The 27,285-nt window shown below is 34.8% G+C and overlaps 1 protein-coding gene across 2 annotated transcripts in view; it reads right to left on the bottom strand.

The window, feature by feature from the left end:
• Nucleotides 1–27,285, bottom strand: part of HLCS (holocarboxylase synthetase) — a 115,607-nt gene that overhangs the window by 64,338 nt on the left and 23,984 nt on the right. For both annotated transcript variants that reach the window (XM_052673802.1, XM_052673803.1), the window contains one exon: nucleotides 13,309–13,580. In XM_052673802.1, coding sequence (XP_052529762.1) covers nucleotides 13,309–13,580 — 272 coding nt within the window. The remainder of the gene's footprint in view (nucleotides 1–13,308; nucleotides 13,581–27,285) is intronic.

Below are 27,285 nucleotides of genomic sequence, written 5' to 3'. Positions count from 1 at the left end.
AGATTATGGACTGGCTGAACCTGAAGGAGAAAAAATTGGCAGTAGAAGCAAGTAAGGTATGCTAAGAATTTCTTGTGTTCTGCTTGAAACGCAAGACCTTAATATGAGCATCTGCCATACAGCTGGTGGTTTAAAACTTACATAGGTAAAATCAGAGTGGACACAGAACTAGCTCACATTTTTTGAAACCAAATCCAACTCAGATTACTGGCAAATAATGCAGACACCACACATATCCCTAGTAACACGAATATCAGTGTTTCAAAACCACCCTCCAGAATTCATTCACACATAAAGAAAACTGTATGTACATGTAAGTAATGCTAGGAAGACCTAATACAGTATGTAACATGGTACAGTGCGGAAATCTATGTACAAATGGCATACACACAAATAATCACCTACTTAGGCAAAACCACATCTAGGGATCATATTCCTACCCTTCTTGTAACGAGGTGGGTAAGAGCCACTGCATAACATGGTTAATGTATTTCAAAACCTAAAAACCAGAACGAAGGACCTCAGATTTACTAGAACACATAAAACTGAAAACACACTAAGCAAATATTTTTGCCTCACAGCTCACTCCCTTGATGACATTAATATCACCAAATAAAAAAAGATCTTTAGTAATACTTTAGTGCATAATAGATTGAAAACAATGAAAGTTTGTGATTTTTTAAAATTAACAGCCTTCTTAATACACAACCTTCCCCGTTTAGTTTTATTAATTAGTTATGTGGTTGAAGCTTATAAACACATTCACAAAAAGATTTTTGTAAATCGGTGTTTAATGATTCCACTAAATACAGAAAAGAAACCCCACTGTAGTTTACTGAAGACTTGCTCATTCAAATCACCTAGTGCTGCATTATCTTACTGCCTTACTTGCTGATCTTATTGCCTGATGACTATACAACCAGCTAAAATTTGACAACATGCCTAACAGGCTAGTCTGCAAGAGAGCTGGCAACTCTTCTGTGAAGTCCAGAGGAGGGTGCCTGGAACACAGCCTGACAAAATCCAACTGTCTCTTCCATCAAAATAACACACACTGTGAAGTCTCCTATGCCAGCAGCCATTAGACACAGAGTGAGAGATAAACACATTCTGCATTAAATGTTTACTTGAAGTATCTCACAGTACAAGGAAAAACAAAAAAGAAATTATAGATAGTTTGACTTCTGGTTTCTTTATATTTTATACATCTCTGACCTAGGATCTAGTAATGTGAATGTAGCTTATGCCTTCTTTGTATAATTACTATCACTGTAAAGAATCACAGAATTGTAGGGGTTGGAAGGGACCTCCAGAGATCATCAAGTCCAACTCCCCTGTCAAAGCAGGTTCCCTACACCAGGTAAGAAACTTCTCTATTTCCAATAAGGACATGATATATAGTAAATGCAGCTGCGTATCAAGCCAAGTGATTAAGACAAATGGTTCTGGACCCAATAATCACTACCTTTGTTTCTAAATTTCTTTTTGTAACACCTTCTAAACGTATATATACACATATAAAATACATGTAAGTGAGGAACAGAATAAGGTATATGTTTCAAATATGGGAAGAAATCCACTGAGGATATTAATTAAAGTTATAGAGCCTTGCATTGGTAGAAAGCCTCCTTGACATGAGCTAGAGAACAGTTAAATAAAGGGAAAATTTACATTCAAAATCTCAAAAAATCTAGGGTTACCACACTTTATGAGCCATGTCTAATTTGTATGTGGCACATCTGGCATAATAGATATGATATACAAGCAGGCAAATATTTGAAGTAACAAGTGTTTCTCAGTGCTAAAATAAACACCTCAGCACTTCAATTTCTTGCTCAGCAATTTCTGCTCAGTGGGAGAGGAAGCAGGGCAGGAAGGGCATTTATCTACTGTTACACTTTACCACTTATGAATTATCACTCACTCACTCTGAGATTTCTAGTTTGAAACCCAAAGAAAAACTTCAGTCAATAGAAAGCATTCCATTTCACTTGGTTCATGCTCACAGTATTTCTCTGCTTAACTTGGCAAAACATCAAAATAGAACATTTTCACCCTTCTTAACCTCTACTGTTGGCACACCAGTTTATTAAGCTAATGCATCAGCGCAGATTACTATTTTCCACCCCCAAACCAATTTAATCCTATTGTTATGAATATCTTCAATTACAGCTTCTGCTGACTGTAGAATATTTATCTCCTTCACATGTAAAGGGCTCTAGTTCTTAGCTAGAGTTTTTGGGCTACAGTTTACTCAGTCACTGTTGAAAAATAACTTGCAAATGACTATATATTATCTGTTCTGATCACTGCTGAATGTTAAAAATTCTAATGGGTACATTAGATTAACAACAATTTATCAGGCAGAATCCTAATGTTCCAGTTTTCTGTACACTCAAAACTGCCTACCATAATTTCTGCATTCATGCCATACTGAAAACAAAACAAACAAACAAAAAAAAAACCAACCCAGAACGATCTGGAGCATTAATAAACCTTCCTAGTAGAGCTAATGATGGACCAGCAGACATCCCTCCAGACTGAATAATATTACAGCCAACATTTCTCAGAACCCACTTATTGACTGATCTGGACTTAATAAAATGAAGTCTTCAATTTTACTCCACGTTTACTTGTTCTTCTCCTTTTCTTCCATCCTCACCCCAAAAACTCTGACTGTATTGCACCTAAAATCTTCATAGTGAATTGTTGTTCTGTGCTGTTTATTAGACAGTATTTATAGAAATACCTGGTAAAATTTTCTGGTGAGTCTTGAAGAATAAAATCAATTACCATTAAATAAGACAACAATCTATATATATGCCTGCAGACATCCCCGAAAGACATTTATGCCCATCTCTTCTCACCTATTCCCATATCTGCATAAAACTGTAGGAAAGATGCTTCTGTAACCATCAGCTGAAAATAGTCTAATTTTATGAGTTAATTCTTTCCTTTTGGCTTTCACTTTCTTGAACTATTGTTCTACTATTGTTAACTACCACTGTTATTTAAAAAAAAAAAAAAAGGAATTGTGCTGAATTTCAAACTTGACACAACTATTTATTCATACTACGAAAACAGAAGTTTGAAGCCATTCTCTAGCCTTAGAAAATATTCATTGGTTTTGGGGATAATAAGCTGGCAGAAATAACAGAAAATATAGAGAAAGCATGAAAACTCTTAAAGACGTACATCAGATATATACATCATTGACACATTTCACGTCAGCTGATCTGACACAGACAAAAGGAAGGGAGATTTAAGCTCTCTTCTTTTCTCTAGTATTTAGCCATAACAACTTACGAATTTCAAACCGTGCTCAGAAATGAAAGATTAAAAACAGATTAATGATGAGCTCTAAGAGTACATAAAAGGCTACATTCAATGAAGTTTACCAAGACAAGTGTTGGGTTTTTGTGGGTTTTTTTTTCTATCATGTACCAGGTCAAGATCTGCGTACAGAAGTGAAATGCAATTGACTTCTCTTAATCCAATTTTCTCCTGAGTGTGGCCAGAATTACCTTACCTATTGGCCAGCAACTACCAGATTTGTTTCAACATGAAATTACTTAAAAAAAAAAAAAAAAAAAAAAAGAGGCACGTGTTATTAAATAATGATAGAGGCACTTATCAATTAGTGGTGAAAGTAAATTGTATCTTATTCATCTCAAACATATTCCAAATTGAACCAAAACTAGAAAATAAACAAAAACTACTGACAAAGCAAAATGCTGGAAGTTTATGTGAAAACTACTGGAAACAGCAATAGTGCAGTGCTGGCACAGCTGCCCAGAGAAGCTGTGGTGCCCCATCCCTGGAGGCGCTCAAGACCAGGTTGGATGGGGCGCTGGGCAGCCTGAGCTGGTGGGGGGCAGCCCTGCCCATGGCAGGGGTTGGGGCTGGGTGGGCTTTGAGGTCCCTTCCAATCCGAGACGTTCTGTGATTCCATGAGCACAGATTAGGAAGTAGAATCAATTTACCTGTAAGGTCTTACTGACCTTTGTGCACCCAGAAGACATTAACTGCTTAGATTAACAATAGTTCAGATGAATGCAATTTTATAATATCATTGTTGGTACTATGAAGTCTATGTTTGGCTACTAAGCAGAATAGTTCCTCGTCTTTTTTCATCAGAAATGATTGAAAAACAAACAACCAAACCAAACAAACAAACAAAAAAAGACACACTAAACCCTGAAGAACATTGCGTGCCAGGAAATAGCTGTGATCATATATTCTATATTCAATTTGCTTCTGTGTGGCGACAGTGTACAGCTCTGTGGAAATCTACGTGAATTAAACTTCAGCTCCTAGATACAAAAATCAACATAGCTAGCTAAAAGGGAACTGGGTCTGTAGCAGCTTGTTTGTATGACAAAATGGTTTCAGTATATGAGAAAATCAGGTCTTAGGTTTAAGCCATTGATTACACTGAATAAAGATAGTAAAGGGTGGAAAAATTACAGTTGGGTAGAATAAATTTTGAAGGTTTCCTACTGTCATGAAGCACATAATTTAATGAATTACATATGAGATCCAAAATATACAATGCAATATGTTGAATGCCACATTTTAAAAACCATGAAATATAAGCAATTTTCTGGATTCTGATTATTCAAAGATGCTTCTGATGATATTTAAAAGGGTATATGATTAAAAGTGCAGCTAAAAGCAAACAAGAAAACCAGAACACCATCATTTAAAGATTCATTAAAAATGGTATAGGAAATTATTTTTCACCTGAAAGAAATGAAGTCCTTTCCTCATACTTCACAATTCTTAAACAAACAAACAAAAAAATTAGAAATGTAATCACCACATGCTTAAGTGGAGTTAATACCAGCCTCTTGAACTTCAGAATGAAAAAAAAAAAAAAAGCTAAACTAAAATACTAAAAAAATTATCTTTCAGTAAATAAGTTGCCATTTGAACAATGGAATATTATACTTCTCATAAATAATTGGTTTGCTAAACACTCTTGAAAACATCTAGATTTTTTCCCAATTAATATTGCAACCTTTTTATATATCACTTATTTTACCTTAAGGTTTCTCAGGGAAATATTCAGTAGACACACTTGTTTCCCTTGAATATCATACTTCTATTTCGTCTTTCCTGTATCTCAGCCTCCATCTCCCTACTTTTTTTCCTTTCTCTTCTTGATTTCTTTTCACTACCCTCAATTTAATTCCTCTATGAAGAGATATACTGATGATCCATTCAGACATGAAGTACAAAGATCTATACATAGCCTACAGTTGTATTCCACAGCTGTTTAATGTAAGATGCAAAAAAGTGTTGTGTTTGCTATGAATCTTTCAAAATATTTATTTTGGTTTTTGTTCTGTTTTGCTTTTTTTTTTCTTGTGGTTTTTTTTTTTTTTTTATGTTTTTGTTTGTTTGCCTATTTAATGTCAGATAGTGCCATCAGTAAAAAAAAACAGGGTTGGTTCAAGTTTACAAAAAAGCCTTTGGAAGTTCATCCACATTTAATTGTTAAGCAGCAAGAACAATGCCAGTAAATTCTTTTGAAAGCAACATGAGGTGCTGTATTTTATAGCAATCCTGGGGATTACAAAACTGCAGTGGGGGAACCTCCATTTTTACACACCATTCTGCAGGCCATGACATTTTAGGCTAAATGATATGAGGTGTGATAAATGCAAGGGTTCGTTTGAATACAAACAGATTCTTAAAATATTTTAACTAGGAGTATAAGTGAAAATAAATTAGGCCACTGGGATTTAATAAAATAATTCAGATTCTGTGGGATTTTCTTATTTTACTGCTTAAGGTAGAAATTATGCAAGCATTGAAAGCACTGGAAACAACCAGGGAATTATTATGAAACCAAATCACTATCTTCTGACTGGCAGCATAAGAATAAAAAAAATAAAATAAAATCAGTATGTTTATTTTTAACAGCATTGGAACAGGTGCTGTTTAAAATTCCTCAAAACAATCATGCTTAAGTCTATCAAATCCTACCTCAGCTCCTACAGTGTTATGATTCCAATCCTTCTCTCTTTTTTGATTTTTTGGCAAAGGCAAAGAGAATGAGAAGTACTAAATGGAAACTGAAAGCCATGACCTAACTTCAAGCTTTGAAGAAATTTGATTATATTCTTGTCCATGTAGACTCAGAATGAGGAACTGGCTTCTCCACAGAATAACCCACATTTTGTGTGGTTGTATTTAGTTTTAGTTTAGAGTTCAGATCTTCATTGTAGTTTAAATTCAAACAGATAAAGTCAAAACTTACTACACAACACATTTCTGTCCAAAGCTGAAAAGAGGGATTCTTCCCATCAGCTTCCTAAAATCAGTTAAAAATCACTCTGCAAACATAATTCTACTTCCAAGACCGAAATAGGCCCTATGCAATCCTTAAAACAACTATAATGGCCAGAGAAGTTGCCAAAGCAAAGTATGCAAGGCTCAACTTTTCCAACCAGTTCCAAATTCCCATTTTCTGAAAAAAACTGGGAGTCTGTTCAGAACTCGCATGTGCTGAATATCTTCAGCACATCTCCTTAGAAGGTCTACAGCATATGAAACATGCAGTGTCTTGACAAACTGAATCTTTACTGGCTCCTAAACGGAGGTGTCTTCACCTGCATCTGTGAGTAACAGCACACATATCACTTCCATATCCTCCTCCCAGTGCTTCTGAATACCTAACAGCTGATATGATTTTCTGCATCATCTTTTATTTACTACTAGTCTAATGATTATAGTAAAGAGACATGGAGATAAATGTAGCCCCATTGGTTATCAAAGTTCTGAGCTCCTTGGGAAGGTAAACTATGGAGGCAGGTATCAAGGTATTTAGTCTTCTTGCCTTATCTCGCCTTTTTAAGTCATCAGGTCATATCACACTGATTTATGTCCATCTTACTTATTACCATAAACACAAAACTTCCTCAGGGGCGATATTCCGTTTTGACTTTGGACTCGTGGCAATAAGGTGGCAGGTTTCCAGGTATGCAGAAAGCAATGTGAAGAACAGAATGACAGCCCTATCTGTTACATGTCCACACTGATACTGCAGAATTGACTGTTTTGATTAACAGTACTGTACAAAATGACTGAAAAAGCACAAAAATCTCTTTACTTTCTCCTCTCTCAAAGGAGCTCATTACCCATGACCTATACATTTTAAGCCTTCCCATCAAAATTCTCAACTTTCTAACCTAACACTCCTTCTCAATGAGGTGCAAGCAGTAATGGACAAGTGCTTCTGGACAATTTAATCCCAAGCAACAGTTTTCCTACAAAATAAAATTTAAAATCAAAAGGTTGAATTGGCAATCACAGAGTTAGCAAATTAATAAAAATAATTTAACAATATATCACATATTGTATCCTGTTATATTACGTATATTGTACTGTAAAATACAACACTTTCTCAAGGCAATCCTGTTTTTCAAGAATGTGTGATTTTTAATTTCAGCATTCAAGTTTTTTCATCTTAATTTGAAAAGTTTGTTTTAAAATGTGTGCACAAAGACAGCACTGCTTTAAAACAAAGCAGGAAGATATTCTTCAAATCCTTTCTTTTCCATTCTCTAGCTATCATGTTACCTGAGCAGTCTTGTAAGGTTACCTCTCATATCTAACAAATGACGGGCATCCCAAGGATAAGTAAGTATTCATATCACAACACAAACTGCTTAGGAACTTCCAGCATTGGGATAATGCAATATACTGTAAGAGTTCAATGTGGGTTAATTGCTCTGCAAAACGGGTATTTTTTTTTATAATTCAATCCCCTTTGGGAATGTCAAACCTCCCCCTACACTGACAGAAACCATGCAAGAAGGGGGCCCACTTCATTAACAGGAAGAAAATCTACTAATTTTTCATAATAAAAAAATTAAAAGGAACATATTTTATTTTCAATTCCATGGAAAATCAGATACACAAGGTGCGTGACAAGAAAATAGGGACCTAATTGTTCAGTGCCCTTACGAATCATTCACAACAGGTGGAAAGAAAGGCAAGGAAAATCGACTCAAAGGAGCTGACAAATCCTAATACAGAAGTCTTTCAGCAAGCATATAATGAAAAATGGTATCTCAAGGAAGAGTCTGGGAATGGCACAGAACCAAATCAGTGCCAAAAACTTCCGAATTCCTCACAGGCAAGGAAGGGAACAGACTCTTGGCTGCCTTACAAAAATTCCTGTATGATCTTTTGTTATCAGAACGAAGGACAGCTTTCTCTAACATAGGATGATGCAAAACAGTACCAATAAGCGAACAGAAGAATATGGAAGGAAATAATATACATTGAAAACTGAATTAGTAAAAGTTACTGTTGATTTGGTTCAAGGGAATTAAACAGTCTGTTACTTGAGCTAACCTCTACCACCAAAGAAAGGCACAAAATGGCAATAACAGAAAGAAAGAAAATATCCTCAAGGAAAACAAGCATGGAAGCAGCTATTCCACTACACCAAATTTTTTTCTTTTGAGAATAAAAATCCTGTTGCAAATTCAATCCTAAAAAGAAAGCAAACAAATTTAAAAGTTAGTAATCCCAATGATATATGGAATAAAAGAATAGGGGTACTGTATCAAGGTTAATTTGAATGGGAAAGATGTAGATTAAAAGAGTGAAATTCATTAAAGAGCAGATCTCCAGTCACTAGTATCTAACTTCAGTTTTCAGGTTAGATATTTATCATACATAATGTTCCTATCCCCCAGTACCGCTCAACAAACAAACCCAAAGAATCTCAGGCTTTAAAAGTGACGTATGCTATTTTGAGAGCTCTCTGCATAAGGAAGGACTGGTTATCCAAAATGAAAAATTATTTTTTTTATTTTATCTACCTGTATTAATGATTATGTAGAAAATGTATTTACACACAATTGACCAATTTATCAGTGTAAATTTTTAAAATATGCAATAACAATGCCTATTCCCTCAGACAAAGGAAACCCTCCTAACTCTTAACATGCACTCTTCAGGGGGAAGGATGTAGGACATAGGGCAGTAATTTTTACAGAGTATTAATACTGGTGGTAAGATATGTATCTACAGAAGACCATTGATGTACTAGAAACATCCTAAAAAAAGACTACTTTTTGAAGACTTTGTAATCCAACTACCCATACATCTTCATGTGAACAAAAACAAGACTTCTATTTGAAAATATTGTGAAAACCAGCCTTCTTGCAACTGGTTTTGACCACACAGCACAACTGCTTCCTCTACTCAACTGAGCCTACATTATGAGACATGGCTTGCTAAGGTATTACTAGAAGTAGTAAACAGTTTACAGAGATTTAAAGAAAATGGCCAATCAAGTTGAGTCAATAGCTGCAAGAGCAACAGTTTGTGCTTGTCACCCAGTCATCATGGAATTCTGATGCAAATACCTGAAAGGTTTTAGGCAGACATGTCTAATGATGGGATAAATATGTACACTGTGACTATATGGCATATTTTGTACGTGCTGTGTTAATTCCAAGTTTCTGTCTTCAAACCACTTTTCAAGCCAACCCCAATCCCTCAGGCTCATCTGTTTTTAACTTTTTAATTTGTTTCATATAAAATATGGTTTAAACAGAGAATTTAAGAGATCATGGAAGTGCATTAAATGACTAAACAGGTATCTGCTGTGTTTACATAGCATACAATATGATAAGGATTTGAGGGGAAAAAAAACAAAAACATCCACGAGGTATAAAATACAGTTTGTCAATCTCAACTCATCTGTACCTCTGAACTGGCATTCCAATTTCAGTCAGATATAAGCTGTTTTTACTTTTCATTAATCTGCATAAGCAGCACACGAGTGAGTTTTAACATAAAATTTGAGTCCTAATGCATGCTTTCTGAATTAGAGCTGTAGTACAATGAATCCTGAAGACTATAAAGAAAAACTAAACAGCCACTAAAAATGCAAAGGACTTTCTTTGGCAAAGATTTTAACTGTTTGGAAATTGTTTATTTTAAACTGACATTTTATTTAAATATCCTATTCAGCAATTATGAGAGTAATTTTCTCCCACATTTCATTTTAATTGAAACGCACCATTGTTGTAACAAACTTTTCCTAACAACGGCACAATAAAAGCTGCCTTCACTCTTAAATACTGGGGAAAGATTCCACAATGTAATTTTATGTACAATATATCACATGCTCACTTAGTAATGTTTGAATCATAACTTTTGCCACAGTATTAAAGCAAGACAATAGGTGCTGGTAATGAATAAAACTGAATACCTAATTTATTTATTTTTAATGAAACAGTCAAGAAACCATACCAGTCAATTTAAGTGTACTAGAAATAAACACTCATTTATCAACCTCAGGTTTTGCAAGCTTATTAAGTGCATCTCCACAATCCAGTACTTGTACCACTATAGCAGATGTATCTTTAAAAATAATGTTTCACTGTAAATCATACAATTTCAGCCTTTCTTTGAGAAGACACCGGATGTGGAACTGCTTCTGGAAAGGTTAAATTGCTCAGGTGGCACTGGAATAAATATATTTGAATAAATACACAAGGCTTCTGAAATAAATTCCTCTCTGACTTGTGGAAAGAATAATCCTTTAAAGAAAAAATAAAGAAAAGACAGGAGATCCTATCTTTGGTAAGGATTTTAAATTCTAGTTTAAGAAAAAAAAAGTTGAAATGCTTTTAATAGTCTCATACAATTCACTTTAACATCTAACTTGAAAACACTGAGACAATTTTCATTATTTAAAACTATATGATATTTAAGCAAATCTTTGTTTTGCAATTAGACTAATGCCACTTAACTTTAGATACTTACAGGTGAATTCACACTTTGCTTGTTACCTTAGCACATATAAACATATGCCAATGACAGTAAAGAATGTATGTTAATATGCAAAATGTTAAGACATGCCATCTGGAGAGCTAATGAACAATCAAGGGATTCCAGATTAAACTACAGAATTTTCCCTTAGAATCTTTAGGACAACACTGTCAAGTTCAATCTATTCACTTAGACTCCAGAATCAATTTTTCAAACTTTATGACAGGTCTAATAGTTTCCACCTGTTCTTCTTGCTTGACTTTTGACTGGCACGTTACCAGCCAGGGTGGAAATGTAGACAAAGACCCCTATTAGGCTCCGGCTGTTTCTCTACTGTGAGGTCACTCAGCCATTAAATTAGTTCCAGCCCACTTTCTCCTTCGATGTCTTAATTTTTTGGGGGTATGAAGGTTTGGGGAAATGAAAAGGAAGGGAGGCAAAACTTTGCAATTCAGTTTGTGGGAGGGATATAAGAAAATCTAAAGCCACAGAAGCTAAATGCTACATTCATTTATAATTTACTAAATAATGTACTAAATAAATTTGCTGCTAATCCAATGGAATAAGTTACTGAGTTATCTGAGTCATATTTTCAGTCATCGCAAATTTTTGCTATTTTGCTTATTGCAATACTTGATTACATATACGTACATATACATATAATGTATACTTACAAACAACAAACAGGTAATTTTTTCTGTGTGTACAACCAAAGCAACTCATTCTTCCAGTACATATTTTCCTTTCACTTACAACTGGCGAGCAGAAAAAAGTGACATACTATATATCCTAACACATCCATATTGGTTCTTATGGATGCACATTATAAACTGACATACTTTTCATCTCTGAAAAATATCTAATAGATAATTGCATCAATTTCTAGCAGTTTATGCATTGATACTCTTTATGAAGTCTCAAGGTATTTTGCTGAACTACAAATGACATCACATTGTTGTTCTTTCATCTATGGCAATAGTGTATTTACAGTAACATTAACCACAATATTTAAGACAAATATTTTGAATCATTAAAACAAAAGGCTTTCTGTAAGAAATTTTATTTCCCAAACTATAATCCAAGTAGGACCATCTTCTCACCTGAGAGATAGATCTGGTTTACATCTGGCTGTCTGGTTGACAGAAAGCCAGCTACTTGAGTTCCATCACAAGGGGGAAAATCTTGAAGACTCACTTCACTACTTTTGAACTACTTAGTAAAAAACAAATCTGAGAATTGCACACCCTGCTGTGACATCACTTTAGAGATAAAAGGTTCCAGGTTCACTGAAAAAACAAGACCACTTCGCTCAGCTCCCTTGCCTACTGGATGTTATAAATAAAATAACCAGACGTAATTATATTTAGCTTGTGATATCTAAATAAACTCACAAATTCTTAATAGTATGCTTCATCTTACTGAGAGGTGTAGATACCGGCACTAAGAACCACCAAAAACAACTGTCAATGATTAAAGGTACTGACATATTAAGTTATCACTCCTACTGTTTCTTCCCAATAAGTCTTCTTTCAGACCAATGGGCTTGAATGAAAAGAAATGAATACTGCAAATATTTCAATTAAAAAGCCATTTTTCTCGTTTGGGCTCTATTGAAAAAAAAAGCCTGCCTACGCCCAAAAGCTCTCATAAAATCAGCTGCAGGACCAAGATGTACATCTGGGAAAAGGGTTCTGGCAAAATTGGACAGCAACATTTTTTAGTGTATGAACATATGTACAAACGCACATACAAAAAATAGTTTGGTTTTGAAGAAGTTTGTATTTGATTCCAAGTAAAGCTATTATTACTAGTTAACTAACCAGACACAACAACATTCAAGGCTGTTTATCTGATTATGTTCATAGAAAAATCCAGATCAATATTACTGAAGTTATTTTCAACAGTAAAATTCACTTGCAATTTCTACAAGTGAATGAATGTTGATATTCAAAAGTGGCTCTCAAGAAGAGTTATAGGTACACGTGGGAACATACAGAAAAATCTTTTCTGAAGAGCAACAACTTCTCAAAGGCAGTTTGATCCATCAGACTATTTCATGTTCTGAAACAAAACAGCATATCCTTTGTACATAGGCTACAACCTAAGATTTGGAAGCTGTGACTTTCATATTGCTTAATCCCATTCAAAACTCTAACAAACTACTTCCTCAAAGATATCTCACAACTCATTCACAAGCATTGTCTGTGTGGTGATGAAGAAAATGCCTACAATCCTAAATGACATCTAAAACAAACAAACAAACAAACCACCAAGCACCAAAGAACATTTTAGTGGAATATTGAGCAAAACAATATTAAACAGAATGAAGAAACAGCAGTGTTAAAACTAATGCCCCAGTCTATTTGGTATTACTTTTGTTAAATAACTAGCTCAGAAAATAACTTGCACTGGAAAATGTATGTAATCGCCTAGATATGGATACTTACTACCTTAAACATTACTATGATAGAAGCTTACTCAAGATGGTCTGGATCACTGTCTTACCCGTCTAGAAGATTCATTGTTGAGGTGGTAACTTCAGTAAATAAAACAATCTTTCCAAGTTTCTTTGTTTGTAGATTCTGCTGATATGTCTCCAGGCTGAAATGTTCTGATGAGAAGTTTCCCATCTCGGTGACGACTGACATGAGAGATGGCGTTATCTCCACTTCCGATTCACAAGACGAAACAAATTTAAGAGACACTTTGCTGGATTCTATTAATCCTTCAGCATTTACATTCTCCTCAAGCCATTTTAAAAATGTAAGATGGATTTCCTGTGGGCAAGGGAAATAAAATAAGACCAAGAAATACAGACCAGAATATAGGAAGATACATAAACATTCTTCTGAGAACATTCACATTCATGTAATCACCTCCTATTCCAAAATAGGATAAATTAACTCTATTTCCTCTTTGAAGATCAGCTTCCATCAGTTGTCCTACTTTGGCCTCTCCTGACTAGTTGGTACAGTCTTCCTAAACTTGAGGTCATGCTCAGTTGCAGGCTAAGGCTTACTCTTTTTCTGTAACAGTGTCTGTGACCATCAGCTTAACAGAAGCTTCACAACTATAACTTTACACCAATGTGGCTGTTAAGTAGCCAGCTAAAGCAGAAGCGTGTAACACAAAGAAGCACACAACTAAGAAATGATTATACCAGTGTATAAAACGTGTAAGTATGCTTGCTCCCTTGTCTTCTAGCTATGCCATCGGCTGTGACATATCTTTGCAAGGTATTTTAAATAGGAAGCATAAATTTGCTGTATGTTCATATAATTTTATATATATACAAACCAAAACATTTATTTCGCCTTTATTTTAGGTTATTTAGAAATAAATTTTACTGAATAAGAAATGAAGAAATGAATTAGTGCAATCATTATCTGTCTGGTGATGCCCTCTTACTGGAGATATCTAATATAAGTTCAGGACATTTGGCATGAAAAGTTTACCCCTCCCATAGAAGCTGTTAAGAGTTAACAGTCCACAAGAACGCATGCTGCAACTTCTTTTTGCAAAGTATATAGCTTATATTTTTAAGAGCTCTGTTTCCCCTACAGACAGTGTCATCTTTTCCTCACTTGTACACTTTCACAAATAACTTAAACTGAATTAGACGGAAGCTAATTAAAAAAAAAAAAAAGCAAAAAACAAACAAAAAAAAACCAATAAAATTGAGCTAATAGTAAAAAAATGATAAGCTAAAACACAATCTATTGAATGTAAACCAGGAAATGGAGTAAAAGCTATTTATTCACTGATTAAGGTGATGGATACTTTATGTATATCTATATATATAGCATTGTGAGGCAGAAATATAGGAAGCATAACAAGATACTGAGCTGTGTGGACAAATGATTCCTCAGAATACTAAAACATGAGCACAACCATTAAATTGGACCTGGGAGCAAAATTTTAAAATGTGGCCCTCATGACTGTATTCTCCCTTTCAGAAGATGATAAATGAAAACCACAAAAAAAAAAAGTGTATTCTATTCTACCCTAGGTAACGTATCAGTGATTCTTACTTTCAAATTTTCTAAGACATTTCACTTCTAATTCAAAATCTTCTCTTAGATGCATAGTTTCTGACTAAGTTTGTGCCCCTACTTCTCATTATAGCAGTATCTGGGAACCACAGTGCTGTGGGTTTTCTAAGCTAATTCTGAAGCCTAGCTCTCTCGCTTTTGAAAAAGATGTCCCTGAGCTCCAGTCCCATTCTTTAAAACCTACAAACTGCAATTAAAAGCAAGCTTCCTATAAATAGTTATCTATCCAAGGAATTACCCCAATTTTCCAAATCCCACTGTTGTATCTTAAAAAGGAATGAGAAAAGTGGTTCTGTTTCTAACACCTTTGTATGGATTTTCCATCCTCAGAAACTACACTTTCTCAAGTTTCATGTGGACACTGCTTCTGGTGTGGCATTTTAGGAAGGAGAACGTCAGCCGACTTATTGTTTTGCAATCCTATAGTAACCATAACATGAAGAAATGAAAAGAAATGAACATTCTTTTTCTAAATGCAATCAAGAGCTAGCTAATAAGATAAGACTAAGAGTAGCTCTAGCTACATTTCAGTTACAGATAAACTACCTCTCAATTCTCCATTTTCTAAAGTTACATTTAACTTGGATAAAATATGTTTTAAGATATTTTCTTCACTTTTTTTTTTTTTTCTTTTTTTTACATCATACATGATGATGTAGCATAAATGGTTTAACGAACACTTCTTTGATTTGATCTGCATGAACCACTTGTATCTTCACTCTCTAATACCACAGGCTGGGCAAACTGCTGCTAAACTCTTCTCAGACTTCTTGTTTTACACACACAATAACTCACTAGCTGCAGCTGATATTTAGAAAATAATACAGCTCTAATTTTTGTGACGGAGCGTAAGGAAATTGTGCTTCATCTGGCAGTGCATTTTCCCTTTGCTTTCTGAACACAGAATTTCATGTAGCATGATTGCCTGGATGCAATTCCTCGGCACAAAATTATCATTTTAACTTACATAAAGATGGATTTACAGACTCACAGAAACAGACATTAAAAAATAAGGGTGCTTAAAATGTTGTCACATTCCAAGCAAACAATAAAAGTGTTTGAAACTACGCATCAAAAACTCCCGTGTACTTTTGCCTCAACATATTCTCAGAAAAGCCTGAAATAGCATATATTCATGTGTGAGGTTACATTATTACAAATAAGCCACACTGTTCCTAACATTTATCCTCTTGAGCATACTCTTCCAAGCAATCTTTCCTCCCACACTTCTTGATTTCATCTTCTTGCTTCTTATGCATATTGAGACATTTAAGATTTGTTACATTCATGTAATTGTGAAGAAAATGTTTCCCACAATGTACACATACTTACTGAATTGATGAAAAATATATACACAAATACTATGTAATCAAAAACAGCATTTTTAGAATTTTCTAAAGCAAACAAGTAAAACCAACAGACATTTTTACATTTTTTAGCAAGCAAACTTTCAAGCCCTATCCAAATCCACACCAGAAAAATTAATTTTCGTCATAAGAAATTTCTTCATATAGTCAGCTACAGCAACAAGGATGCTGAACCAATGTTTTTGGTCTCCACTATTAAACCAGCACACAGAGAAATACATTTTTATGTAATGACATAAACATATACAAGGAGTCAGGGCTAACCTTTGCTTCAACTCCATTGGAAAAAAACAATCACGTCAGAACCAGAACTATGCAATTTGTTGCTAAGCTCAGGATTCAGGTTTGAATTCAAAACGAGGAACCTAACACCATTTATGAGACGTAGGCAGAAAGCAAACCCATTCCCAGCTGTGTCCATCGTTCTGCAGCAACCTCTGGTGGCCACTTAAAAGTAAGTGTTGGTTCCAAACACTGCCTGGCCCTATGTACTCCCAGGACCACATCAGGTGTGTCAAACAAGGCACTCAACAGAGACACAAGGTAAGAGAATATCAGAGATCCTGGCCACTGCTTGCTCTGACCTACAGCTCATTATCAAGATCCTAAAGCACACAGATACAAATCTTATATGAGTATGCATGCAAAAAAAGCTGTAGCTGTCACGTATCCAGGCATTCACAACATCTGCAGCTACATACAAATACAATCATGCTAAAAACACTACTATGCAAATTATTAGCAATGTACTTAATAGAGAAACTACATGTTTTAGGATGACATAAATACTTTTAAAATTGTTATCCATCATTACTGCATCATTTTTGGCAGGGAGAATAAAAGTCAAGACAAGTTTAATTCCCTATGTCTGAAACTGTTCTATTTTCAAATCAATTTGCTATGTACACTCTTTAAACAAAAGATACTGACATTTTCTTTCTTAAACAAAGAATGAAATTTGACATCTCAGCTGAATGACCAGATGGCAAGAGGTTAAATCAGTTTCACAGACTCAACTATGAACTTTACATCTATAACAAGAAAAATTTTCTAGTCATGTTTCAAATGACAAAAGCACAGTATGTTTTCAATGCATTGTAAAAAGCAATTATCAAAAGCAGAAAAGCATTATACTAACAGGAACCACTCACCAGTTCTCATTAACAAGTTTTTCCTACGCACTCCAAAGTGAAACCTGAATTCCAAAGGACATGGGCATGGAAAGAAGCAGCATTTCAAAGTGGTGACAGCATCACTGACCTGGTACTGAGGGACAAATGTATGAACAAGCTGAGTTTTGACTGACAAACTGAAAATGTCATGAAATGAAAAGTTGTTCTGAAGCACATAGGGAAATAGAGTGGATGGCAATTCACAAAATCCATAGAAATAGAGTAAAGCCACTGCATGCTTTGTATGCTCCTCCACCAGCAGAGAATTTTATTGGGTTCACTGCATCAAGGGTTGGAGGTCTGGCATTGTAAGTTATTGAACTAAAGTATAAGTGGTAATTGCATCATTAAGAAGGAAGAGTAAAAGCTCTATTTTTAAAATCATTTAACATCTGCTTTCTATGATTTTAAGAGTTTGGTCAGGTGTGTGAAGGAACTGCTATATAACAGTATTCTTTTGCTGTATAAAAATCTTTTTTTTGTAATCATTAGCTTCCCTTTCTCCTAATGCTTAATTAGCAGTCGAGATTGAACAATAAGAAGAAATGAGGCAGACACCGGATTAAAAGAACAAACTAACAAACAAATAAACCAGCTGCACATGCACCCTTCTCTGTTGTAGTATAAAATAGCAGAAAATTACAGTTCCTGATGGAGATGATTTTATCTGCACCTGGGCTATATCAGCTAATGAGACTTACACACAAAGCACATAAATTTTCGATTTAAATGGTAAAAAATAATCCCAGTTCCAAGGTTTTAATCTTATATTCTATTTATACATTTTATTCTATGCATTTCCTTACTTATGTATATAAATATGTACACAGACACACATATATGCATCACCCCCCCCCCTGCACACATTGGGCATATCTGGGAGCTGGTCTTTTTTACCAAACTTTTTGACAATAAATCTTAAATTCAGTATCAATGGAATTCTTTGTTGAAACAAAGCTTCAGTCACAGCCTAAATTCATTTGGTTTTTATTAAAAACATGAAGGCGAAACTGAATGAAAGCTAAAAATAAAATGCCATAAAATGAACAAACATTATACATCACTTAGCACTCTATTTTCTTGGGAGGAAAAATCAGACAAATTTAACCAGCGATGTTCTACCTGTGACACAATATTGTGACTCCAGCATAATAAACTATTTTAGCTATTGTGTGTTGTGTTAAGAATGGCCAAGTTTTCATTTTCTAGAGTGGAAACATTCAGCTTCAGAAATGTTCTGTAGTTAACGCTTCACCTGGGACTTTTAACTATTTTTCTTCTTCCTTTTCCTAACATCTATTAATTTCCAATGATCTGCCTCTATTTTTGCCTTAATGCATGTTTAAAAACTTTGCAGTTGATGCACTGATTGATGAATTATTAATTGATGAGCTAATTAAATCACATAAGCTTGTCTGTTCACTATCTCCAAGGAAATTAATAGTGCACAGACATAAAGTGCCAGTCTTTCAGAGAAGAACATGAATAGCCCGTTTTGAGCATAAGTAACTTAATGGGAATAACACCTTCACGTGGCTAACCTGCTGTTTTTCCGAATTGGCTGTTTTCAAATGAATGAAATGAAGCATTACTTGCTTCAGATATGATCTTAAACACATACATGTTTCATATGAATTCTTATGTAACAACACTGATGGAAAAGAACACATTTTCATAAAGTGCACAGCATTTGGAATCTGATTTCCAATTTAGAATATAAAAATAAACGCACACACAGATATACAAAAAGTATATCTTCCTTGTATTATACAGTTCTGCTTAGCAAGCATAGACTTTTAAAGGTGTTAAACTGGTGTTAAACTAGCCACTAGAGAGCTTCCATAGCATCTCTAGCATCCAATAGAAACAAACTCAAGTCCAACGTGGTAGTGAGCAGTAGGCTGGCGCCAGTGAAAAGCACACCTACAGTGGCAACCTCAGCCCATAATGCCAGCAACTTAGGAGGCCAGCAGTAGGAAAAGTCAGTCATTAGCACAAGAGGGCAAGGTTTTGGCAGATATTTCTGACTAATGAGGCACAAAAAAAATGCTTTTCTGATGTTGGCTATGTTTTTACTTCCTGTAATAATGGCATATATTGAGATCTGAAGCAGATGACAGTTTCATAGTGCAACCATAAACCCATGTTAAAATCATGCTTGTACTTCGTTCATAGAGAAAAATGTTAAAAATAAACATATCAAATTGCACCAAAAAAATCTACTGTACATAAACTGTTGATGCAGAATGCGATAAATATAATATCCTTATTGCTTTCATACTCCAGTATGTGGATATTAACTTTTAGTGAGGTTTTGTAAGACAGCATATGGATACTAAATTTAGCATCACATCTACCCACTAGAAAGTATTACTTTATCTTTCTTCATCTATATTTAGGGGAAAAATGACTAAAGAAATAATAACTTCTAGACAGCTTGGACAGCGAAAGAAAAAGGTATTATCTTAGCGGTCATGACCTAGACAGAGGAACCAAAAGAGGACCAAGAACAGGCCTGCTGTAAACACTCACAAAGATGAGAGAAGGGGCACTCTTCCCGCCCAGCAGCACTGACAATTAAACCATAGCAAATATCTTCCACTTGTTCACCAGGAATTGGGAAAGCTGTAAACAGCAGATTTGTATTTGCGTGCCAAAGCCAGTCTGTCTCTCTCACTCTCTCCCCAATCAGACAATCAGGCTATGATATTCCATTAGACTGTCAGATGTCATTAATACTTAATAAATGTTACTAAACTATATGTCAACACTTGGCGTCCTGAATAGTTGTTCTTTCACATTTAAGTAGCTTTGACTTGATAGATTTTGTAATAGCAGAAACAAAAAGAATACACAGAACTGCAAAGCACAAAGGGTATTTAGAATACAAACATTCAAAATATAATTTGAAATATATGAAGTACTCAATTGAATCAATTTTCAGAAAGCACATGAAAAACATTTCTCCTAATACTAACTGCTCATAATTCACTACAAAGTTCAGTCCTTGTTCAAGAGAATAGATAAAAATGGAACAAGTTAGACTGTTTCCAACCACTGCCATGCTGGCTGATTTTAATCCATCCCCACATTACTTCTAACATTTTCATTTGTTTAGCATTTTTAAATAGGAAAATATAATTTACAATGGGTTCAGTAATATAGGCCAAATCAGGGGAGAATTTGTTCACTTTAGTCTCTCCTACAGGTAGAGGGCTATTATTTTTGCAGTTCCATGTTTAGATCATAATACAAAAATTTAAAAAGAGAAATCCCCAGTTCTCCATGTTCTCCTTCTCCCATCCCCGAATAACTTCATAAAGATTTTATTGTAGTGTCAAGGTGCCCTCTCATTTCATGTTCTCATGCACTTCTGTAGTTACCTGAATGATATTGCTATGCGTTCTCAGGATACTACTTAGCTAGGAAATGTGCTTCAGTTTATTAGTAATCGTCTCATATTTCCTAAATCCAGATACTGGGTAAAACATGAGTCCAGTGTGTAGAATTTGGAAGTGCATTCAGAAAGATGGCAGGGATTGGTAACCTTATAATTCACAACAAAGAGTTTCTAGTGGTTCGGGTAGTTACTTTACTTCGCTACATACTTAGAAGAGGCACAGGAAAGTGTCATCACCTCCAAAGAAAAAACAAAGAAAAATCAGAAACCTTGTCTTTTCTACTCTTCTCTGTGCTTCAAAAAGTGATTATTACTTTGTAGAAGGAATACATATACACAGTGTATCATCTCAGCAGCGCAAGGAGTAGAAATAGTCAGGTACTGAAGTGTGGAACACCTGGTCCAAGACAGATGAAGACTTAATAAATTGCTTTGAGTTGTGCAAGGCTTTTAAGAGACGATTTTTAAAATCACAGTTGCACTGCTTTGAACAAAAACTCATTTTGATTTTGACCCCATTCTTAGCCTATGTGTTTTGACAAATGCTCATAAGACTGTGCCCAAATTTGAACCCAAATCTAAATTTAGCCTAAAAGATCACTGCATGTAGACAGAAAATTAGTTTGCTCAATGTGCAGCAGTAAATATTAAGAATGGGCTGCAGGTCTGCTCAGAAGTCACCAACTAACAAAAACATATCAGATGTTACCTTTTGTATAGAAGAGAACACTATTGATAAGGCTGGAAACAAGATAATAAGTAATCAACATTCCCTACATCAGCATTTCTGGCTTTTAACATAGTTATGCTTCTAGGTAGTAAGCTGCTAGAAGGCAGATACTGACATTTCTGCGTGCAAAAGAAATAAAGAAACAAGGCAGTCACAACATTGTATGGTGTTGTATGCAAAAAGGTATTGAAAATTTACAAAAAAAGCATGGAACAATTAGCTAGAGATACAAAAAAGAGAGAATACACATTAACCTCAAGAGAAAACTTTTATTTTGATTTCTCAGTATAGATATCAAAGTACTGTCCTTCGTGGTCCCTTGCTAAGTAACAGCCTTCACAGCTGCAAGAGAATACCGACTACAGAAGGCCCATTGCTCTACCCTCAACAAAACAGAAACAGAGCAGAGAAACCTAGAGGACAGCAGCACAACAGGGTAAGGTGCATTCTGGCTTTTGCTTTCTTACTCAGCTGCAACAGAACAGTCTGGAAGCTATCTCCCCAGTAGCTGCTCTCATCAGCAAACTGTTTATTGAGAGAAAGTGGTTGGGTCAAAGGGAAAATGTTATCTGGAACTGAATGCGTATCTTAAAACAGGAAAAACAACAACAAAACCAGCAAAACCTGTAGCCATCCATACATATGAGAAAAGCACATTGCATATGAAAGAAAATGACCTTCCATTCTGAAAAGGCTAAAAGCCTACTTAATATAAAATTCCTAATTTGATGAAGCAGTATTTTATAATGTTGAACTAAATTACTCTGGCTTGTGCTGATTTTGAGACCTGTTGAAGGTTTCCAATAAAAACAGAAGTTACTTAAAACTTAGTTTGTGTTTTAAGGCTAAAATATTTCAGAATGTTTTTATTAAAACTTTTTAAAAACATTTCTTAACATGGAATGATAACTTTGCTCAGTATCCATATGCAACAGCAACAAGATCAGTATTCCCCTAGTATATTACAAATGCAACATCAATATTTTGTGTGGGGGGAAAAAAAAAAGATTGAGGTTCAGTATCAGTTTTATGAAAAAAAAAAATCTAAATTTTATGATACAGGTAGCAAAGAAAGACAACATACTGAACTTTTGAAGTACTAAATCCTTTTCCTAACACTTGCCAAATCAGTTTCAAATATTATTAGAAAACTTTTGAATGCAATAGCACATATTTGGATGTTAAAATCTCACTTAGAATTCACAACTCTGTCAAAAATCACTAGAGAATTGAATTTAGTCATGTTTTAAGCAAAGCAAAATTGTAATTGCTTGCTATCATTGTACTACATTTAAGCACACAAACATGCAGAAACAAAGAATGTATGCATCAAAAGATCCTCAAATCTTGCATAATTTTCTAATATCCATAATTAAGTTTTAAAGATCATTTTTAAAAGACACCAAAAATTACAGTGCAAATCTCATTTAGTAGTACATAGTAGTTTAACCTCAGAAATTGAACTGCATATGAATGTGTATATAATGTGAACTGCTTTCAGAATATAACACAGTAATTGGGGCACATTTGCTGCAACATTCCATAAAGTTGACTTTGAGGGTAAAGGATCAATAAGAACAAGGTCTACCTTTGACATAATATCACTACATAACACTTCACAAAAGCAAGTATTGCAATGAAAGGTCTGATAAATCAGAGGACTAGTAGGTGTTGATTTATCTTACCAGAAAAAGGGCGTGATAAATTATGTTTTGCCCATTTACTTCTTTGTGACACCTACTTCATAACAAAACTGTTTTGGTTTCCTTTTTTTTTAAAAAAAAAAAAAAACAAAAAAAAACAGTGTATAGTATGTTGAGCATACGTACAACCATGCTAAAAATAACTACAGAGAAACCATGCAGAAGTGGAAAGACACTCCATTTTGGCACTAAAATCTGAGCATTATGCATATTAGCCTGAAGTCGTATTTTGTTCTGTTTTTAAAATAGGATCAAAGTCACATTTAGAAGAATAAATTACAGTATAACCCTAAATGTTACATGCATTTATTTTAAATTGCTCTCAAAAGTATTCTGCATTGACTAGAAAAAATACAGAAGAATTTTGTTCTCAGCTAATAGGGCAATAAATTAGATGCAATATATTCAGCTGGTAAAACTGGCTCTGTTAAACAGCTATCACATAATAGTATTTTTATTTGGTACCAAAACTTTTTCTAACTGAGGATACAATTGTTTGCTGAAAACCTTGGAATCCGTAGTAGAATGAATTAAGTAAATAAAACCTAAGAAAATATTTTTTCTTAGCGCTGATAATGCGCCATTCCTAGTTTAAGGTTTTCCATCAGGTTTGCTTTGCCTTTCAGCAGATTTATGTGTATAAAATGTGAGTGAATCTAGTGTTCATGAATATGAAACAGTAGCATAGGAGCCAAGGATTCTCTTCTGAGCACTGCAATTATGCATTAGACCAGAATGACAAACTTTCTGCTGCATCTAGGTTTTGCCTCTTCTTAAAAAAATCCTAGTTCTGTAAAACTGCAGGAGGGGGCTGAGGTAAAGAAATGCTTATTAAGCATTGGGGTGAGACCACAACATACTTTCAAATGTACTGCAACTCAAAGAGATTACAAGACAGTTCCATCTCTAAAGTTGTAGAGCTAATGTTCAATTTGTATTGCATGTTTTGCTTCTCTTCCTAAAACTTATTTGGGGTTGGCATAACACTTTATCAATGAACAAATAAATAAGATATTATAAAAGAAGGATCCTAGGAAAGTAGATTTTCTTGGGAATTATGTGCTATAAAGGCAAGAATATGCATAGCATGCTATTTATAGTATACATACTTTAAGGGGAGAACAACAGCATTAAAATAACAAGTACTGAATTTCATTGCAATTAAGATCTCCTTCCTAATCCAGGATCCTAAAAAAACATGAACACGACAGCATGGGATTAATTAAAATAATAATAATAAACTAATATGTTTTTTTCAGTGAGTGAGGTCTAACAAAAAAAAAGTTAGGCTTCATGCTTCACAAATATGTCATACATAGCAGTATAAAATTTAGGTATCAAATTGAGTGAAGAATGTCTCAATAATGCTCAACTTGCAAATTCATGTATTTTTCTCTATAAATTCATACATTCTTCAAAATTATGTAAAAAATGCAGTATTCATGCACACGTACTATAATGTCTAGCTGTAAAAGTGGTAAATACAAATTGCTTTTACATGCACACTTGTTGGTATGTGTTTTGTTTTTTTGTTGTTGTTGTTTTTAAACACATAGCAGTTCTTCTTCCATATCTAACACTCATGTTCTTCTGCCAGGACTGAAACCTTGTTCAGAAGAAATAAGTAACTTTTTTACCCTCAGAGAAAAAATATCAAAATAGTACCCCAAGCACACAGTACACCCTCCTGTAACTATAAGGTTTGTGATATCCAGGTAGCTTCTGAAACTAGCCTCAGAACCAGCCTCCCCAGACAGCAGCCATCTGAAAGCATTCCTGCAATTATCAGAGGTAAACTGGGAAGAAAAAAAACGACAAAATGCCATTTGTCACTTAAAGGCGGGCATACATCACACTTAGCCCTCATGAGGATAAGGATGAACATTTATGACGACAAATCCTTCTGCCACTCCAAGACTGAGCTCGCTTTAATCAAGTCATACACACCATTAGCTCTACTCCAGTAGACCAAAATGACATGCAGAAGTTATCACACCATAGAGAATGCAATGGAAATCAGAACTCACGACTGAAATATGGGGATTTTTTTTAACAGCAACTTGGGAAACACAGCGCTCAAAGAAGCAAACAAGAAAAGACTCAAGAAAGAGGCAGTGTAAGAGAAATGATCAATGGAGGGAAATACAAGCACTCAGAGGGCATTTACAATGATGGCACATTATTTACTCTGAACGACTTTTGATTCCCTTGACTTGCCTCTGAGGATAACAATCTGTTTATGTGCTTATGAATGTTTATTTTCTATCAGTGTTATAACAGTTGAGGGAAGACACAATTTGTCAAATAAATCTTTCTGAAGTAAAATTCATCAACATAAATGATAACATTCTATGTTGAATACAGTTTAAGGAGACCACTATTAATACAAGCTAATCACAATGCACAGAAACAGGCTCTTGCCTGAGGACTCCACTGAATAGCACACCTGAAAAATAATTCATTTTTCAGACTTTCTCCATTAAAATGTAGTATTAACCCTGGTAAGGAAACACCATCAAAGAAGGAGGGCGGGGGAATAGGGAAGTGGAGACAATAAACAAAAAAACAACCTTCTGGTAAAACTTGGTAAATTTATTTAAGTAGTAAATGCTTGCTGCGTATGGGCTATAATATACCCTACTGGAAAGGTAGTGACTGCAGTGCAGTAGTGAGGTTAAACATTCTGACAAGGTGTGAAAGTTTTTACGTGGAGTAACAATACAGGTGAATATGAATTTTCATTCTGGCTGAGCAGCCTGTGAGTGAAAGACAATTCCAGCTCCCAATCCACATGGTTGCGTCAAGCCTTCCAGACATTCTGGCTGACCGTGAAAACGGTAAAGCTGAAATTCAGAGCCCTGTAGTAATACTAAGAGGAGAAAAATAGACAAGAGTCATAGAGAAACGAAGACAAAAAGCTACAACTTCCCACCCAGACAACACTTCTAAAAAAATCAAGAATCTCAACAGCATGAAGTAAAAGCTTTAAAACACTACAAAATAGCCCTGCAGATATCTACTCCAAAGATGAACTTCTAACTGACTAAATACGAACCTGTGTTGAAGACTCTCGATTAATACTCCCAAATCAGACGGTTAACAAATCATACTGAAATAAAAAATCTCAGGAATGATCTCAAATAATAACATGAAAAACAAATAGCTGAATAAAAATTCAGAATAGTTCCATGAAAGCTAATGAATAATAGTCTGAAGCTACAGTGAAAATCTGTATGCTCAGTCTGTGACATCTAATGATTAATTAGTTAAATAGAGACAATTTGGGTCCTAGTTCCTTGAAACAAACAGAGAAACAAGAGAATGAGTAAAGTGATCATAATTTAATAGTTGGAAGTCTGATGTGTACTTTCAGTTTGTCTATCTAACATTATTGCTCAAATGGGGAATGTGATAGTCACTGCAAAAGTAACATTCTACCAGTAAATTAAAATATGCTCCAAAGACAAAGAGACTTCTCTTAGTACATGAGAATTTTTTTTTGTATGGAGCAATAGGGATAGCAATAATTATTGTAAGGTTTATTACAGCTCAGAGGTCTTAACTTGTTACAGCTGAACTGCTAAATGGTGAGAAGAGTATCATTAGACAGAGTAGAGCAAATAAGAGAGAAAAAGCTAGAAAATATTTAGAAAAAACTGAAGTCCACTCCCAACTCCAAAAGGAAATGCTTGCCACAGAGATAACAAAAGCATATCCCTGTTGTTGCTAGCTATTTCATCCATACCACTAGGTGGAAATACCGAACTAATGTTGCCTGCCAGATGCTGCATATGGCTCAAACAGATAGAAGGAAAATCTCCCCATAATTACTAAAGCTGATGAACTTCCTCTTCAAATGCAAAAATAACCAATGACTTCAAAGAAAGGAGCAGCTTTTGCAAAAAGCTGCTGCTGCTGCTGAAATAATACAAATTTAAGGACAGAGCAGCAGTCAGATCCTCTTAAAATCTGTACCTTTTCTCCAACAGCGGCCAGCATCAGACACACGAGAAAAGAATATGGTAGGCAAAAGGTAATATTCTCTTCTACCAATCCAC

This window comes from Tympanuchus pallidicinctus, unplaced genomic scaffold (genome assembly GCF_026119805.1).
Source record: "Tympanuchus pallidicinctus isolate F22 unplaced genomic scaffold, pur_lepc_1.0 scaffold14, whole genome shotgun sequence".
NCBI lineage: Eukaryota > Metazoa > Chordata > Aves > Galliformes > Phasianidae > Tympanuchus > Tympanuchus pallidicinctus.
Note: the sequence above shows the minus strand (reverse complement) of the source record. Positions and strands in the feature narration are given on the sequence as shown.